Source organism: Cordyceps javanica, chromosome 5 (assembly GCF_051103115.1).
Source record: "Cordyceps javanica chromosome 5, complete sequence".
Lineage (NCBI taxonomy): Eukaryota > Fungi > Ascomycota > Sordariomycetes > Hypocreales > Cordycipitaceae > Cordyceps > Cordyceps javanica.
Genome location: NC_139299.1, coordinates 1,973,912 through 1,991,611, shown reverse-complemented (window position 1 = coordinate 1,991,611; position 17,700 = coordinate 1,973,912). Strand labels below are relative to the sequence as shown.

The following is a 17,700-nucleotide window of genomic DNA, read 5'->3' as shown; positions in this document are numbered from 1 at the left end:
AAAGCCAGTCTATTCAAATGAAATGATATTCCCTATATGAGCAATGCATCTACAGTTTGATTGTTTACTATATGCGAAAGAGGACCAATTATGTGTTGGCTAGAAAAAAAACTGTGCAAAACCAGCCATCTAGCACCAAAATCGAAAGAGAAACATGAAACGCTATGGTACGCGCATACTTACTTCGTGCATCAGCCATGATTGCTAGTCGACGAATGATGGCCACTTCCGGGATGACGACATCTAGAGCTTGACACGGCCGCCTTGCAGCTCCTGCCACTCCTTCTGGCCAAACGGAACATATGTGTCACCACGGAGCCAGTACAGCGTGGCACCATCGTCCAACGCGTCGGGCTTCACGCCAGCGTTGCGCAGCACAGCCTTTTGCTGCTTGTTGGTGCCGGTGGTCTGGGCACCGGCAATGTCCTTGACCACACGCAGGAACAGCGGCACGGCGTACTTGGGGAGGCTGGCGCGGACGTGGGCGGCGAGGCCGCTGAGGGTCTCGGCGTCGGGGGGGTCGCGGGCAAAGTTGACGGCGACGCAGCCGGCGCGGCCATCGTGATGGGGAAGCTGGACGCCGTAGACGTTGGCCTCGCGGACGGGGCCGTAGGTGCCGACGGCGTGGGCAACCTCGTTGGTGGACACGTTCTCCGACTTCCAGCGGAAGGTGTCGCCGATGCGGTCGTTGAAGGCGTAGCGGCCCTCGCTGTCGAGGCTCATGATGTCGCCGGTGCGGTACCAGGCGTCGCCCTTGGCAAAGACGTCGCGCAGGATCTTGGCCTCGGTGGCCTTGGCGTTGTTGAAGTAGCCCTGGAAGAGTCGCTTAAGGTCGGCCGGGTCAACGCGGGTGATGAGCTCGCCGGGCTCGCCGGGTGCGACGCGGCGGCAGAAGCCGGTAGCGGGGTCGCGGAAAGGCTGGTCCTTTTCGTGGTCGTACTCGAGGAAGGCCATGTCGTTGCGCATCAGGAAGCGGCGCAGCCAGCCCATGCGGCCGACGGCGCCGGCAAACATGTCGTTGGCGCTGAGGTTCCACGTCGAGCCGGCTCCCTCGGTAGAGGCGTAGAACTCGGCAATCTGGGCGATGCCGAAGCGGTCCTTGAACTTGTTCCAGATGTCCGGGCGCAGGCCGTTGCCGACGGCGACGGTGACGTGGTGCTTCCTGTCCAGGTTCTCGCCGGTGACGGGGTCGAGCTGCGGCGGCGCGGCGAGCAGGTAGCGCAGCGTCTCGCCGACGTACTGGATGCCCGTGGCCTTGTGCTGGCGGACCTCGTGCCAAAAGGACTTTGTGGAGAAGCGGCGGCCGAGCGCCTGCGTGCTGCCCGCGACAACGGTGGCGCAAAAGGAGAGCACGGCGGCGGAGCTGTGGTACAGTGGCATCGACGTGTACATGACGTCGCCGTTGCCGCGGCCGAGGAGCATCGACGCAATGGTGCCGCCGCCGATGCACTTGGCCCAGGACACGATGGCGGCCTTGGGCAGGCCCGTCGTGCCCGACGTGTAGATGAGGATGGCCATGTTGGAGAACTCGGCCTCGGAGCGGTCACGATCCGGGGAGCGGACCGGGGTGGTGCCGGCCGCGGCGGCCTGCAGCTCGGGCGTGAGGACGAGGAACTCGACGTCCCGGAGGGCGTCGCGCACCTCGGCCGTCACGTTGGAGGCGACGGCCGGGTCGACGATGCACAGCCGGGCCGTCGCGGCCGAGACGCAGTGCGCGAGCGGCTGGCCCGTCAGGTTGTAGTTGATGAAGGCGGGCTTGGCGCCGACGGCCCAGAGCCCCCACCACAGGAACAGGAACGTGTCCGAGTTCTGGAAGTCGACGGCGACAATGTCGCCGGGCTTGACGCCGTGGCGCGCGCGCAGGTACGTGCCGTAGCGGAGGACCCGGTCGTAAAACTGCGCGTACGTGTACCGGCGGTCCTCGAAGAGCAGCGCGTCGCGGTCGGCGTGGCTCGCGCTCCGCGCCCAGTCCTCGAGCGCGTAAAAGAGGCTGAGCCGGTCCCGGCGCACGCCGCGCATGAGCCGGAACATGGAAACGAGGCCAATCTTTTGCATCTTGAGGTCGTACCACAGCCCGGACTTGGCGTTGAGGTAGGCCGCGCCGGCGAGGGCGGCAGGGGCCGCGACGGCAAGAGGCACTGCGGTTGCGGCATGTTAGCTGTTGCTTGTCCTTGGCACTGGCATTTTTTTTTTCTCTCAGGTGTAGATGGACTTTTTTTTTTCCCTTTCCCCTCTTCGGTTTCGGGTGTTCGTACCGGGCATTTTTTGACAAACTTGTACGACCGCGTACAAGTGGACGTGCGGAGTTGGGAGGAACGGGATTTGTGGCTGTAGCGGTGGTCGATGATGTCGTCACTCCGGCGTTGGCGTATGCTGACTTTGTACGATTGTTGCAAGAGGAGCAAAGGGGAAAGGGAAGAAAGGGCAGGAAGAAGAACGGAAAGTGGGAAGAAGGACAAGCTGTTCAGACAAAGCTGAGTTGGTGCTCTGACCGCAGCAATCGAAACGCACGCTGCTTCTCTCCGTCGTCAGCGCGACCCCCCATCTGATTGCTTGACAGTGAAGCACTAGCTCGGGGAACTCTTCAATGCCGTCCCGCCGACGTGGGACGCACTCCATGTCTGCTTTGCAACAGAGGGCGGTTGGGTGGATAGAACTAGCCTCGGCTCATGCTGAATTGTGGGAAAGGCGAGTGATGACTTACTTGCTAACTTACCTTGGCGTGTTACCAGTAGCTCGCTATTTGGATGGCTAACTACCTACTCACTGGACTTAGGATCAACCCGTATACTTACGAGGTCTAAGCGACTTGTTGATAGCCTTTTCACTTGTTGTCTTTATAAACAACGGGCGCACATTGTGTTGAAATGGGAGGCTCACGCCTGTCGGTGGCCGTCTGCCGAAAAGAAGCCTGTTTTTTGCCCTCTTGTCTCATTGTTCGGCCGGGCCATCCTTGACACACTCCGCGGAATTTCCATCATAGCGCGCGGAATCTAGCACCTTGTCTCATCCGGGCGCCCGCCACTTATCCGAGGAACAAGCAAGCATTGCCAGACGACAGCCTCGAGCAAGCAAAGACGCCGAACCCTGTACAGCTAACGAAAAAGCAGCCTTTTAACTGGTACGGAGTCTTGGATCTGGGTCATGACGTTCCACCCGAGCTCGATGCCTCTCAGGTCACCTAGCCCATATCTACCTACTACAAGTCTACCCCAGACACGGAGCGGAGACTTGCATCCGCCACCCGTGGAAGTCGGCCGCCCCGGAGTGTACGGCAGCGTAAGTACTGTTGGTGAACTGTGACGAAATGGTACTTGGGCGCGATACCCTGTTTCTTTGGAGGACCATCCGCATGATATCATACGACCCACGAGAGGGCAGGACGGTGAAAGATCTCGTCCACAATCCGCCAGTTGGTAGGTACTCAATTAGTCGTGCCACTGCCAAAATTACTCGTTCGGGCAGCACCTATTTTTAGTGGCTTCGCCGGCAGTTATGCAGGCTCCGTACTGACGGAGCCGGCACGTATGAAGAGTGCCGTACCAAGTAGACGGGCAACAACTCGGCCAGAACATCATGTAAATCTATCGAGAGGTTGACTTTTTTTTTTTTTCAATTCTTGGGCAGAAGAAAAGCTCCAGACATGAGGCAGGACTTTAAAGTCAACTCTGAGACAACTCGGCTCACTGCAATGTCGCAGGAACCGCTTTCCATTGGTAGCCTTGCATAATCCATGCATAAAATCATACACGTGACCTGGCGTCAATCCGACCACGATGCCACGCTTGCTCCTCGACAGCTAGAGAGGGCCGCCGTAGCTGCTGTTGGCCAAGGGCTTTTCGACAGCTCCCAAGTCGCCCGCCAAACAAAATTTGCCTGCCTGTTAATATGGCTAGCAAGGCATCGGCAGAGGCGGCCGCCTCGTCTGTGGCCGAGAAAGAAAAAGCATATACCCCCCCTCCCGCGGAAAAGCCCTCCGAGACCCGAAGACGAAGCTACATTGTCTGGTCATACTGGCTGATAGTCGTGTTCCTGGGCCTCCCTATATGGTGGCAGACAACAGCCATTCATCGCGCAAATCTGCCGCTGGATGGCATGATGCAATGGGCAGATGGAAAGGTAGGCCGATCAGTCAAGGACTCGAATGGATGTGCCGGAGCACGCTGCTAACTTGACGCGCAGGCCTGCCGACCCGTCTTCCCGCTGCAGATTGAGATTCGTGCCGATGCGCTGCAAGAACCAGAGGCGCAACACCTTGTGCGTCTGACACAACACGCGCTTGACGATTTGAACGAGTTCTCCGGTCACCACCTGCGCTTGCAGCTGGCGCCCAAGGACGAGCCGCGCGCCCGCGACGAGCCCGAGCCCGCCCTGACCATCAACTGCAAGCCTGGCGACGCGGCAATGTCCTCGCTGAGTCCGGAGCAGCTCCTCCTCGACATCACGTACCCGCCTGGCGCCGCGCCGCAGCTTAGCTCAGCCTCATCGCCCCTGGCGACCTTTATCACCAACGAACTCCGAGCAACGTTTGCCGAGGAGCAGTCCATCATCTCATACCTCTTGTCGACCTCGTCCATGGCCTCGGGCAACCGACCGCTCAGCCAGGCGCCAGAGGTCGCCGAGGCGCTCTCGAAGCGCACGACGCGATCTCTGCGATACTCACCGACGTACCACTTGACATTTTCCCTCTTCACCGACCGCGGCCTGCCCAATTCGTGGGACATTGAACGCGCCCTGGAAGAATACATTAAGCCGGTGCTCGAGGTGCTGAAACCCATTCACAACTTTACGATTGACACTCAAGTTCAGCTCTACGCTACGCCTGGCGACCAGTCCGAAGTGCTGAGCAAAGAATCCCTCTCTTCCTTCATCAACGCCGCCGAGTGGCCGTTGTCTCCTTCAATCGGCGGCGCACCGACGGTCAATTTTCTGCTCTACGTTGGGAACCAAACTATTCGCCTCGACGATGGTCCTGAAACCTCACAGTCGTGGATGATTCCTCAATGGGGTACCGTATACCTCCTTCCTCTGCCAAAGACTGAAGCCCACGTTTCTGCGGCCACTTTGAAGCAGCCCATGCTCACCTTTGGTGGCCATCTATTGTCTCTCCTCGGCACGCCAGTATCAGGCTCTCTGCCCGTGCGCCTTTCATCATTGACACGCATCCGATCAACCGATTTGCTGCTTCGAGCCTCCTCATCGCTAGGGTCCCTCGCTCGCCTGACGGAAAAGCTGCCGTCCATTGCGATCCCCCAAAGCGTCGCCGACGGTATCGAAACCACTATTCACCACTTGGAGCAGGCATGCGCCAACCTCGGGGGGATTCAGGGCTTAACGCACGCCCGCATTGCAGAGCAAGAAGTCGAGCGTGCTTTTTTCGAAAAGAGCATGGTCGGCCAGCTCTACTTTCCCGACGAACACAAGATTGCAGTATATCTGCCCCTGCTGGGACCTATCTCCGTACCGCTGGTTATGGGGCTGATTGCAGAACTGAAAAGCTGGATTGCCAGGCGCAAGAAAAAGGCCGAGGAAGCCAAGGAGAAAAAGGCACAATAGAGATCATCATAAACCTACAAGTTAATACGAAATAAACGAAAAAGAAAAATTGTTAGATTACTGGGTCTAAACAGTTCATGGAGCTGCAGTGGAATGATGCTGGAAAAGGAGTGTGGTGTATTTACAGCCGTCCATGGTCTATGTACTGCGCTTCCCTCTTTGCGCTCTCTGCATACAATGCATTTCAGGAGCCAACCTCACAGGTGCAGGCTAGAGACGAGATCCTTCATCAACTTATCGCCCAGGCTCTTGAGGGCCTGGAAGTTGGTCAAATAGTTCTTGCCAATGGCACTGTCGGGCAGAACCGAGTCGTCGCCAGTGAAGAAGATATCTATGGGCAAAGAACAGTTAGCCCGGCACAAATCGTCAAGGCTGGCGGATGCGCGCTGGTACTCACAGGTGACGTCGGCATCAGTGTGTCCCTTGCCGCCGTTGAGGCCCTGGCCTGGGAAGCACGTGTTGGCGAGCAACCAGGACGCTTCACCAATCTCCTGAGGACTGTCGCCGTCGGTGTCGCCAAAGACGCCGTAGTAAAGCTTTCCGTTGCTGTTAGGGGTCTCGTGTTAGCGAACATGCAGGCAGGCAGCATTGCGGAAGGCGCCGGATGAGAGCTGCGCACCAGATCACGGCAACGAGGTTGTTGCCGGCGAGCTCGTTCTGATGCTCGCTCTGAAACTTGTCAGGGATGACGACGTAGGGGACTTCATAGGCAGCAAGGGCACCGAAGTTGGTGTCGCCCTGGCCATCATCGTTACCCTGCGTTATTGTTTAGACCGTTAGAACAGTCTTCGTGAAACACGGTTGTTTTTGTGCCATGGACGGACCTTGCAGTGCGAGTCGATGCCATCACAATCCACATCCATGTCGGCAACGAATGCGTATGCAGCACCCTGTCAATCCGTATCAGCCCTATTAACTGCCCAGTATCATCTCAGTCTTTGCTGACCTTGGACAGATTGGCCCAGTCGCTGTGGATGGTCGCTTTGTTGTGGTTGTCGTTGCTCAGAATGTAGGTCGCGTCCTTGGGTGTCTTGGTCATCTTGGTGACGGCAGAAGCGATCTTGCTGATGGGGAGCGACGCATCACCGGCGAACCACTCTCCGGGGGGTCCAGCATCGGGCTTGTTGTACTTGGCACCGTCCACGTTCGTTGGAATGGAAGCTCTAATAGGACGGGCGGCGGCGGCAGCCATGCCACTGAGGGCGGCGAGAGATGTAATGGACTTGACAAGCATGATTATGGACGAGTAACGAAAAGGCGTGTGATTGTTTGCAGAATGCTTTTGTACTGGCTTCTTGTCCACGAAAGAGCTGCTTGGAGATGGCAAGACGAAGTATTTATAGGCACAACTACTAACGAGAATCACCCAGGAGAAGGATCCTGTCGGCCAACTTTGTTATGGATCTCTTTTGCAAAGAGTTAAGCTGCGGTAATCGTCACCAACAGTGTAACCCTCTCCCCCGCCATTGCTGGCGATGTCCTCACAACCGGTACTGTCCGGCCCGGGTCGGGCTTCTGTGGAAACGTTTGCGCTCATACCATGTTGTATTTCTGACCGAACCCGTCTGATTCGGAACTTTCCGTCTCCAAAAATACCCTAAACCACGGGCACCGACGCGACGAGCTGCTAGCACAGTTGTACTTTCCGGGGTAAGTAGGGGTTTCTCCGGGCCATCTCTGCCGTCCATGTTCGAGAGCCCCAATAACATGCTCCAGAAACAGTTTCATCTGGGTCGATCTATTCTTCATTCATGCGCCCATCGGGCGAGAATGCCGAAATCCCAGGGCGAATCCCATTTCGACGACCATGTTAATGACGGAAGTTAATCCACCAATAGAAGGGCCGGATTCATTGATCGAACGTGCAACGTCTAGATGTTATCTCGTAAACTCTGATCTGCGAGGATATTGCAAGTTCAGCGGCCGCACAGGCCGGCAAGGCTGACTCGACGAAATCTCGGGCTCGATTCGTCCTTCTTTGCCCCCTTCTGATGTTCAACACCAGCGTGCGGGAGACAGCAGTGTGTAGAGCTACCAGTAGAGAGGGCAAGCCCCTTGATTTTTCTAGACAAGGCAGCCGTTGGGAAGGCAAGCGGGGTTCGTCGTTCTTCGAGCTGTTCAGCTCGGCAGTAGGCCATTGCAAGGGTGGGTGAGGGAGCATGGTCCAGCTGCATGTCAGCTTCCTGTCGTCAGACTAGGCCCTAGGCCCTGGACCCTGCATCAACCATACGAACACCACGCAGCCACGATGGCTTTGTGACCGAGGATGATAAACCTAGGGAATAGCTCGGAACAGTGAGCGCCTCTCTTGCATTAGTTGGCTGGGTTATAACACCCGAATAGTCTACCCATGACGGCCGCTCTAGCCTATCCTCAACTTCCCACGTTCCCTTGCAAGTCATACGTGGAAAGTTGAGCTAGTGATTCAAGGGTAAGAGGCGTAGCTGCCATCCTAAAGAACAAATAGGTAAACATTGTGCTAATATTCAACAGAGTCGAAACTGTAATGTATTGACTGATATAGTCCTGCAGGCTATTTCATTTCGCTCGACCTGAGCTAAAACATTGCTTCTCTGTCCTTGCGCTATCGGCTTTGCAAACTCCTTTACTGGAAGAAATAGTTGATAGTGTCTGAAGATGCTACTGAAGCCTAGAGAGAGTAGGGGCTGTATTCGCCAGGACCGCGAGCATCGCCGCCGCCGCAGCCATCGCAGGCCCGAGCCCATCGGCGGGGTCGGCAGACCAGCGAATTAGGGCAATTGTCGTTCTCGCATTGACTCTCGCAAGTGCCAATGACCAGGGAGCGGCCAGCGACATATGCGCATGGTTCGGCTGTAGTCAACATGCGTATGAGTATCAGCAAGAGCAATGGAGTGAGGGAGAGGTGAGCCTGTGTGAATGCTAATAGAGTGGTCTACGTACCGGGCCAAGCATTACGGCACGCATCAATATGTGGCCATGCCGCAGCAAAGGTCGACAAGGCGGCGATGACGGCAGCACGGTTGAGAAGCCTGGTGGTGTTGAGCGGTAATAGACTCGGCATGGGATGAAGCAGACTCACATGGCGACAAGATATGCAGACCTGTATACTGCACTTCTGATTTGATAGGAAATGAGAAGAAAGAATTGAAAACTGATAGTTGAGAGCCTGGAATTACCAAGAAGGCATCTCAATAGCACTTTATACTTGTTTTGAGCCGACCCTTGCCCGTGAGAAGTCGCCGCGTAACCATGGCATGTGCCATTCTCCTCGTTTCTTTGGAAACTGGCAATCGGTTCGGACTCGGTAGACTCGGCGTCTCAAAATAGGTCGGAGGCTATGTTCATGCTACATGAGGGCCTCGTCGAGGGGCCGCGGTAGTTCACAAGTGGCTGCATTCGTGGCTGGCTGAGCGAACCCTTCTTCGAGCTCGGCCTCTCATACGTCGAGCTCAGCTCACGACATGTTATGACCTCTTCGGGGAGTCTATTCAGCCTATAGATATCTAACCGGCCGTTTTGAGATTTTAACTTTTCGTTGATATTTAGTCTTTCGTTTTGTTATTATTGCCGCTGCCATACACAGGAAACAACGCCACGGCATTGGCGGAGCTCAGCCTCGGACGGGCCTCGACAAATGAAATGCCGCAGTCTGGTCGCAAGTCGGACCGTCGGATGCATAAATACTTCCATTCAAGAGATTAAATTCATATCATCCCCGGCCCATGAAAATAGACAGAGCTGGACTGCAAATTTCACATAATACAACCAAATCCGGAGGCGGAGTGCCCGCCACCTCTGGGCCAGAACGAACATGGGCGAAGACTTTCGTTCGTTTCTTACAGTACAATGCGCGAATAATTACGGAAACTGATAGTCATGTTACTAATGCCTATGCTGTAGTTAAGCGAGGGTGAGTCCATCCCCTGTGCAAACTATACCTTGACAAGGATGTTGGCTTTGCATACCGCGTTGCGCACTAGAAAGAGCTGAGTGAAGTCTTCTCTGCTCTCGAATTTTCTTGTAGTAGCTTACTCTATACCAAATATTAATAGCACCGTTGCATTGCATTTTTCAGCCGGCTACTCAGCTCGTGCAAGCTCGCTCGACCTGGCTGCGTCAAAGTCGTGGCTCAACACTGGCATGGCCGTAACAAGGAACGCCGTTTCCTTTACAGGTAATGCGGTAATCATTGCTACAGTATTTTACATGCTGTATGTCTCTCTCAGCCCCGTCAACGCAGAAGAACAAAGAGCGATCAATGTGGTCGTGGTCTGGTCAATCGGCAAACCGGCTTTACGCGGCGCCACGTCCGTCTACCGAAAATATTCTCCCCTGAGCACGCTGTAACAGCAAATCATATATATTTTAGGGACATACTATAGATATATCTGGAGAAGAACGTAGCAGCAACAGGAAAGACTAGACGCACAGTTATTGGCGGCGATCGGGGCAACGAAAGCCTCGAGAGCAGCCACGACGGCAAGAATGTTGAACATGACCATTGTAGGCAACAAGAGTAATGTTCGAATTGTCGGAGAGAAACAAATTGTAGTCTGAGCTTTCCGAGGCCTGTGAACAGGAAATAACTAGTCTAGTGATAGGAGGAGGGGAGTGGCTATTTATGCGCGATCCACGCAGTCTTCCAATGGTCATCCGAAGGGCTGCAAAGCATATCCGGGACCTTGATATTTGTTTATTTTGGCAAGGTCACCTCTCATTCCTATTACATGTGAAAACACGCGAAGAAGCTCGCCATGTGCAATAAGAAGTAGTTTTCACCCATCCTTTCACCGATTGTTGCTAATCTTACTTGCCTTTCTATCTCGGAATTTACATCACCTTATCATGAGAGCAACTACTCTGAGCAATGTATCTAAATGTCTGCAAAGAGGGCCTCATATATCATTGGAAATGCTCTCTCTCTTATACTCCCGCCGCTTTGCGACTCTGTTTAACACTGATTGCTCGAGGATGGGCGGTTTCACTCCGCCGGCGGCCGAGTGCTGTGACCATGTTGGCGGTGCCAGGTCTGCGCAAAGTAGTTAGAGCCCCATAGCTAAGATGAGAAAGTCTCAAAGTTTGCAGAATGGAATTGTTCTCTTTTGTACTGTGCGATGGGAACCAAGAGTGCCTGCTGTGAGATGTGCGCGCTATCATATATCCTCTCGCAGAGAGGAGGCTCATTCCTTATGATGGCAGTGTTAGCTCCTTGAATTTACAATTTCATTACGCACATCAGCTTGGAGCTTTTACAAATTACGAGATAGTCGAGTTGACAATACTTCCCTCCAGTGTGGAAATTTTGTCCATTTGACTGACACGTCGCATCGCTCTGTGCACTTGTACACGAGATTCAACGATGGCTCGACTTCAACATTGCGGTTTGAATAAGACACATGAATATCGTTATGAGTGACCCGCCATATCTCGACACTATATATTAACTTTGTTAGGCGCTTCTGCTCTAAGAATGCTCAAGTCTTTTTCTTCACGAGGCCGTTTACCCTGTAGACAATTTGAGGTAGCGCTTGATGTAGGAACGCTGAAATCCTGGATGAACTGCTAGTCACTGTCGAAGAAGTTTTTTTTTTTAAGAAAAGAAAAAAAATCCTAATACACAACATTAGCGATAAGATCTGGCTCGCCGCTATATTCATCAGCACCGCCGAGCGACGGAGCGAGTGGGGTGCAACGCCGGTTCGGTGATGGTGATTCTACGGCCCAAAAAAAAAAAGCCCCCTGGTCCCAAATGTACCTTCAGGAACCTTCTGCTCTGCATTCTCGATGCGGCCACACAGCCGCACAATGCCTCTGCCAAAATGCTGCCGGAGCCCGCGCTGACATTTACGATCCCCAGCGTCCACGACGGGCTACCCCTCGACTGCCGCATCTACCATCCCGCTTCGCTGCGGACGAGCTCGCCGGCGCCGCCATGGCAGAGACGGGCGGCCGTGCTCGCGCACCCGTACGCGCCGCTGGGCGGCAGCTTCGACGACCCTGTGGTTGATATCGTTGGATCCAGGATGCTGAAGGAGGGCTTCTTGCTAGGCACGTTCAATTTTCGGTAAGAATCGATGGTGGGGAAGCGAAAGGCGTCGCAACATCGGAAACCAACCAAGCCTTTTGGCGGTTTGCCCATTGTGCGGCCGTTTTGTTGACTTGATGTGCAGTGGAGCAGGCCATTCAGCGGGCAAAACATCATGGACGTCAAAAGCAGAGCGGTCCGATTTTCAGAGCGTCATCGCATTTCTAGCATACTATATTTACCACCTGAACCCGTTCAAGAAGAGTGCCGTGGCGCATGCCGTCCAGCACGGTGACGAGCCGCCGAAAACCCCCGACGATGCGCTGCACGGAGAGTCCTTTGACATTCCGGCCCGTGTACGATCCATGTTGGTTGTTGGCGGCTACTCGTACGGATCACTCATCACGGCAAACCTTCCGCCACTCGAGACGATACTCGAGCCGTTTGCCGCTCCGTCGAGCGCCTCGAACGAGGCGCAAATCCGTCTGCGCGCGGCGAGCCTAGCCGAGCAGCAAAACACACTGATCAGGCTTACGCGCGAGGCGCTTCTGGAGATGACCGCCAAGCGGAGCCCCTCCAAGCATGGCGTTCGCGTCGGCGGCGACGAAGGCCTGCGGCGCAGCAGAGACGGCGGCGCCGGCCGCCGGAGCCGAAGCGTGTCGCGCGAGCTGGAGGAGAAGCTGCACGAGCTTGTCGCCAAGACAAAGTCCAGCCTGGCGGCGCAGCGCCACCACCGACACGCGTCCTCGGAGACGACGACGTCCGCGACGCTCGAAAAGGTGCCCGAGGAGAACGGCGGCGAGCCCTTGGCCGCGGAGCGGCGGCGCACCGCCCGTGAGCCTGCAGCGCAGCCTGCGGCGCAGGGCAGGCTGCCCCGGCTCGCGGGCTTCGAGACGCCGCGACAGGCATACGTGCTGCTGTCGCCGATCCCCGGCCTCGCCTCGCACCTCGTCACCCTGCGGGTGCTCCCCGGCGCGCTGTCCCGCCCGCGCCGGCCGGAGGAGGACCCGGCCGAGGCGAAGCTCGTGCGGCACCCGACCATGGCGGTCCACGGCGACGCGGACCTGTTCGTGCTGCCGTACAAGGCGCGCGAATGGGTCGCGCGGCTGGCGGGCGCGCCGGGCTCGCTGTTTCGCGGAGTCGAGGTGCCGGGGGCCGGCCACTTCTGGGCCGAGGAGGGGGTCCTGGAGCAGCTTTTGGATCTCGTTGGGGAGTTTATACGCGGCTTGGTGACGGATGACCAGGGAGATGACTGGCAGGCCCGTCAGAACGAAGATGTGACTGATGATTGATATCTACGTATCGATATTACAAAGCGTCGGCGTTTGTTTTTTTTTTTCTTATCGTCGCGGCTCTGTGGAAGTCGCGAGGCCAGCCGGCTGCAGCGAAATCCTTTCTCTCTTTGCGCAGACTTGTGTGTGTACGTGTGCGCGTAATTCGTAGAGAATCAGCAATGGCGATGATTTGGCCACAGAAGTCAGGATCATAGAGAATAATCTAAGACAACACGCATGATAAATTAGATACAAAAGTAATGACAACTTTTGACCATGCAGCATGCTGGCGTTATCATGGTCTACTAGATTGGTCCTAGGTCAGGTCATCGATCGATTACAGTTCAACAGTGGCGAATTTGAAGGAATTACTTCAACACTTGACTTCTTATTAATCAAGATCAACACATCTCAAAGCTGGCGCTACGGCCACTCTTTAACCCAACCGAAGTAGTCTTGTCAACCTCTCCGAGCGCGCCCGCGCGCCCGGTCCGCCGGGCCAGACCCCCGGTGATGGTCCCGGCGCCGAATTACGTGCCAGGGCGCCCGTCTCGGCGTCTGTGCCGCCGTGTCGGACTATCTTCCGATGTTTGCCCCGAAAGTGTCAAAATTTTGTATAGTATCTGGATATGGCCTTCTCATCGGGGGAAACGGCTGGCTCAATCGGCCGCCTGCTTGTCTGCCGGTGTTTTTTTCTCCCGTCTTGTCTACCTGGTGTTTTATAATTTAAGCTTCTCGTCAAGCTACGACTAAGCATAGGCGGCGCGCCGTGGTGGTAGGCACGGCCCTTGCGTTGCGCGACCGAAATTTGGTTCTATTAGTCTTCTTTCGAGAGGAATAGGGGAACCCGTCTCCCCCTTTGGCGCTCCCACCTCTGAGTACAGGTCCAGACGCAAGGCCTCCTCAAAGGCTGCAGGCGACAACCCTACTTACAAGCCTGTCAGACACCTTTGTTTCTTCACGCCGAATGTCATCTGGTCCAATGAGCCGCTTCAGCAGGCGACGGGACTGGAGTGAAGCCCTGGCGGCGCTGAAGGAATGGTATAGACGTCTGGAAAGGGGGAAATAGAACCATAAGCAAGCCGCTGGGTGGTCCGAGATAGGAGCTCACGGTACTCGAGATTATGCTGTGGAACCAAAGGGTAGGTACGCATGAAGTCGCTGTCTCCGCGCTCCTCCGACAACTTGATAACAGATCGCAATCAAGCAAAGTCCACCCACGCCACCCGCCACCACCACCACCACGGAATACGCGGGCGACCGAGATGTTCGGGGGGGGTGAGGGGACCAAGTTCCCAAGAGCCTCGTGACGTCGTAAGCCAATCAAGGTACCGCTCGTCGACAATCGTAGCTCCCCCGCTCGATGCGCTCACAGATGCGCCCCATGGCCCCGTCCTGGCAAAGTCATGGTGTGGACTCTGGTGGGCTCGGGGCCGCGGACAGCCGGCGTGGCGCTCGCTCTGGGTCAAGCTTGAGGTTGTGGTGTGCCAGAAAGAAAGCTTCTCCCGCGAATAGCTCCGCGCTAGCGTGCCGTTGGGGGGAGCAGGGTTCGTTCGGTTTCTACTCCGATAACCAGTCGGCCTCTTTTTCGCTGGACGCAAAGCTCTCGCGCGCGCTCCTCCATCTGGTGTGGCATCGGGTCATGCCCACAGACAATGATGCATGCTTTCTGCGCGGCGGCACGAGTGTCTCGGAAACCTATCCCTCCTCTCAGAGCCTCCCTCCGACGCAGTGGCCACTTCAAGGTTCGTTGTCGTCACCTTCTCCGTCACCTGTCCCGTCCTGTCTGTCTGCCTGCCTATCGCAACGCAACCCACCCCAACCCATCCCGCATGGAGATGGCTGCAGCGGTGCCGTGGTTGCATCACATAACTACCTACTAAGGCAGTGTGTATGTATGGTTTGGGCTGGAGAGCTTTCCCCGCAGCCTAAGCTCGTCGCCCCGCGCCGGCCGTCTACGCCGTTTGCTGCTGCCCGCGGTCGTTTTGCCCCGCCTCCGAGTTGGAGTAGTGTCGAGTCTCTCGAGTCTCTCGAGTCTTTCCACCAGTCCGTCAAGCTACCCTTTACCCAAGCATTCTCATCTTTGCTCAACAGCCCCCTTGTTTTCCCTTCAACCGCCATCTACATCTTCTCCAAACTCATACTGTGCAATTTCTTAGCCTCTTGACCTCATCTTCCGCCCTCGATTCATACACAGCATGGCTCTCCAGACCCAGCTCAAGGCTCCCAACGGCCGCGACATTACCCTCCCCACCGGCCTCTTCATCAACAACGAATTTGTCGCCTCGAGCTCCGGCACCAAGATTACCAGCGTCAGTCCCGCGTATGTCACACACATCATTCACCTTGGCTCCCTTATATTTCCGAATCTCTCGCTAATATCATCCACCACCTTCCCAACAGTGATGGCAGTGAAATCTGCTCTGTCGAGGCCGCGTCGGCGCAGGACGTAGACGCCGCCGTCAAGGCCGCCCGCGCCGCGTTTGAGAACCCGTCGTGGGCTGATTGCGCCGGCCGCGAGCGCAGCGTCCTCATGCACAAGCTGGCCGACCTCGTCGAGCAGCACGCCCCGGCGCTCGCCACCCTGGAGACGTGGGACAATGGCAAGCCCTACACCGTGTCGCTCAATGAGGACCTGCAAGAGGTCATCTACACGCTCCGCTACTACGCCGGCTGGGCCGACAAGATCCACGGCCAGACCATCCCCACGACGCGCGCCAAGTTTGCCTACACCCTGCGCCAGCCCGTCGGCGTCTGCGCCCAGATCATCCCCTGGAACTACCCGCTCGCCATGGCCGCCTGGAAGCTCGGCCCGGCCCTCGCCACGGGCAACTGCATCGTCCTCAAGCCCGCCGAGCAGACCCCGCTCTCCATCCTCTACTTTGCTACCCTCGTCCGCGAGGCCGGCTTCCCGCCGGGCGTCCTCAACGTCGTCAACGGCTACGGTCGCGAGACGGGCTCCGCCCTCGTCACGCACCCCGGCGTCAACAAGGTCGCCTTTACCGGCTCCACCGCCACCGGCCGTGAGATTATGAAGATGGCCGCCGGCACCCTCAAGAACATTACCCTCGAGACTGGCGGCAAGTCGCCTCTTGTCGTCCTCGACGACGCCGACCTCGAGCAAGCCGCCAAGTGGGCCTACATTGGCATTCTCAGCAACCAGGGCCAGGTCTGCACCGCCACCTCGCGCCTCATCGTCCACGAATCCGTCCTGCCCAAGTTCCTGGACCTTTTCAAGGCCGAGATCCGGAACACGGCCGTCACCGGCGACCCCTTTGCCGAGGCCACCACCCACGGCCCGCAGGTCTCGCAGGCGCAGTACGACAAGATCCTGTCCTTCATCGAGGGCGCCAAGAAGGAGGGCGGCAAGGTCGAGATGGGCGGCTCCTCGGCCCAGGCGTCCGCCGGCGCCGGCAAGGGCTTCTACATTGAGCCGACCGTCATCAGCAACGTCAGCAAGGACATGACCATTTTCCAGGAGGAAGTCTTTGGCCCCGTCGCCGCCGTGACGCCGTTCAAGACGGAAGAGGAGGCCCTCAAGCTCGCCAACAACTCGCAGTACGGTCTTGCCGCCGCCGTCTTTAGCCAGAACATTGAGCGCGCACACCGGGTCGCCGAGCGCCTCGAGGCCGGCATGGTCTGGATCAACTCGTCCAACGACAGCGACCCCGCCGTGCCCTTTGGCGGCGTCAAGCAGAGCGGCATCGGCCGCGAACTCGGCGAGGCGGGCCTGCACTCGTACCTCGAGACCAAGGCTGTCCACGTGAACCTGGGCTCTAAGCTGTAGAAGTCAAGTACGCTGTATTCAATGAGACTATAACAGCAGAAGGAAAAAAAAATAATAAAATGTTTTCTAACATGTTAGCCATCTATAATGAATTCTAATTCTTTCTCAAATGCCGATTTAGAGAGAAACAACAACTAAGAGTTCCTAACCCCCCCAAGTGACCATAAATATGTATACTTTGCGAAAGAGGTCATATGAGCACAATATTTTCCCGTGTAAAACGTGCTCAACCTCGTCTGGACCACAGTGGTGGATTAATAATTCGTGGATTTATAAGCCAGTCTCCCTCCGCACAACCCGGAGACGAAATAAACCTCCAAAAATAGTCAACAAGAGCATGAGAACATCATTGTCTTGAATTTGTACCGTCTAGAGGCCATGGCCAAAGAGGACAAAGGACCGGACAAAGAACGTGGACTGATCCGTCTGTATCCGAACAGGCCATGCATGCATAGTAAATACCCCCCCCCCCCGTGGCCCAGAGAGTGGCACCATCTTTGGTTCGCACCCGGCGCGCACCCGGAAACGACTTTTACTATCACTAATTCTTTTCCTTCTTCCCTTTTCTTTTCTTCTTTTGCTTGTCGCTCTCTCGGTCTCGTCTTCTCCGGCTACGGAATTGTGGTAGGTTCGGTAACCCGAGAGGCCCGCCAGCCCCCCAAAAGTGGGCAGCTCGCATCATTTTATTGCCTTTCCAAAACACGCCATTACAGGGAAAAAGCTGCTGCTGCTGGCTGGGGTTGGAGCAGCCAGGCTCAGGCACAGCTCCTGTCACCAAAATCTTCAAGTGCTTGTTTTTTTGTCTTGTTTTTTTTGCTACATGCACTTTCAACATTCTCGGAATGAACTATTGCATGTATTCAAGAAAAGACTGGCAAACTAACTAGAAACGTGCAGTATTAATGAGTGACCGAGTCTCCTCATGGCTGGTTTACCAAGAACGGTACAGTATATTTCTTCTTGCTCTTGCAACTTTCCATCATCCCTCTCTTCTGACTAGTCTAGCAGCTACAGGCCAAATTTTGGTCATGTTAGGCTCGATGCAAACCTTCTTACCTCCATTCGCCGCGCCCGGG

At 56.0% G+C, this 17,700-nt stretch overlaps 5 protein-coding genes across 5 annotated transcripts; 3 read left to right on the top strand and 2 right to left on the bottom strand.

The window, feature by feature from the left end:
• Positions 1 to 243: 243 nt before the first annotated feature.
• Positions 244 to 2,262, bottom strand: V2A60_007830 (uncharacterized protein; the record flags this gene model as incomplete). Its single annotated transcript, XM_083259112.1, has 2 exons — positions 244 to 2,138; positions 2,256 to 2,262. The coding sequence occupies 2 exons, from the start codon at positions 2,260 to 2,262 to the stop codon at positions 244 to 246; spliced, it is 1,902 nt and encodes a 633-aa protein (XP_083115238.1).
• A 1,626-nt stretch (positions 2,263 to 3,888) lies between these two features.
• V2A60_007829 (GPI-anchor transamidase GPI17) lies at positions 3,889 to 5,556 on the top strand (the record flags this gene model as incomplete). The annotated part of the gene is made up of 2 exons (XM_083259111.1): positions 3,889 to 4,119; positions 4,183 to 5,556. 2 exons carry the CDS (start codon positions 3,889 to 3,891, stop codon positions 5,554 to 5,556), a joined length of 1,605 nt encoding a protein of 534 aa, XP_083115237.1.
• Positions 5,557 to 5,753: 197 nt separating this feature from the next.
• V2A60_007828 (glycoside hydrolase family 75 protein) lies at positions 5,754 to 6,790 on the bottom strand (the record flags this gene model as incomplete). The annotated part of the gene is made up of 5 exons (XM_083259110.1): positions 5,754 to 5,887; positions 5,954 to 6,102; positions 6,176 to 6,312; positions 6,381 to 6,446; positions 6,503 to 6,790. The coding sequence occupies 5 exons, from the start codon at positions 6,788 to 6,790 to the stop codon at positions 5,754 to 5,756; spliced, it is 774 nt and encodes a 257-aa protein (XP_083115236.1).
• A 4,567-nt stretch (positions 6,791 to 11,357) lies between these two features.
• Positions 11,358 to 12,855, top strand: V2A60_007827 (Alpha/Beta hydrolase protein; the record flags this gene model as incomplete). Its single annotated transcript, XM_083259109.1, has 2 exons — positions 11,358 to 11,602; positions 11,709 to 12,855. The coding sequence occupies 2 exons, from the start codon at positions 11,358 to 11,360 to the stop codon at positions 12,853 to 12,855; spliced, it is 1,392 nt and encodes a 463-aa protein (XP_083115235.1).
• A 2,180-nt stretch (positions 12,856 to 15,035) lies between these two features.
• Positions 15,036 to 16,624, top strand: V2A60_007826 (uncharacterized protein; the record flags this gene model as incomplete). The annotated part of the gene is made up of 2 exons (XM_083259108.1): positions 15,036 to 15,160; positions 15,241 to 16,624. The coding sequence occupies 2 exons, from the start codon at positions 15,036 to 15,038 to the stop codon at positions 16,622 to 16,624; spliced, it is 1,509 nt and encodes a 502-aa protein (XP_083115234.1).
• Positions 16,625 to 17,700: the final 1,076 nt, after the last annotated feature.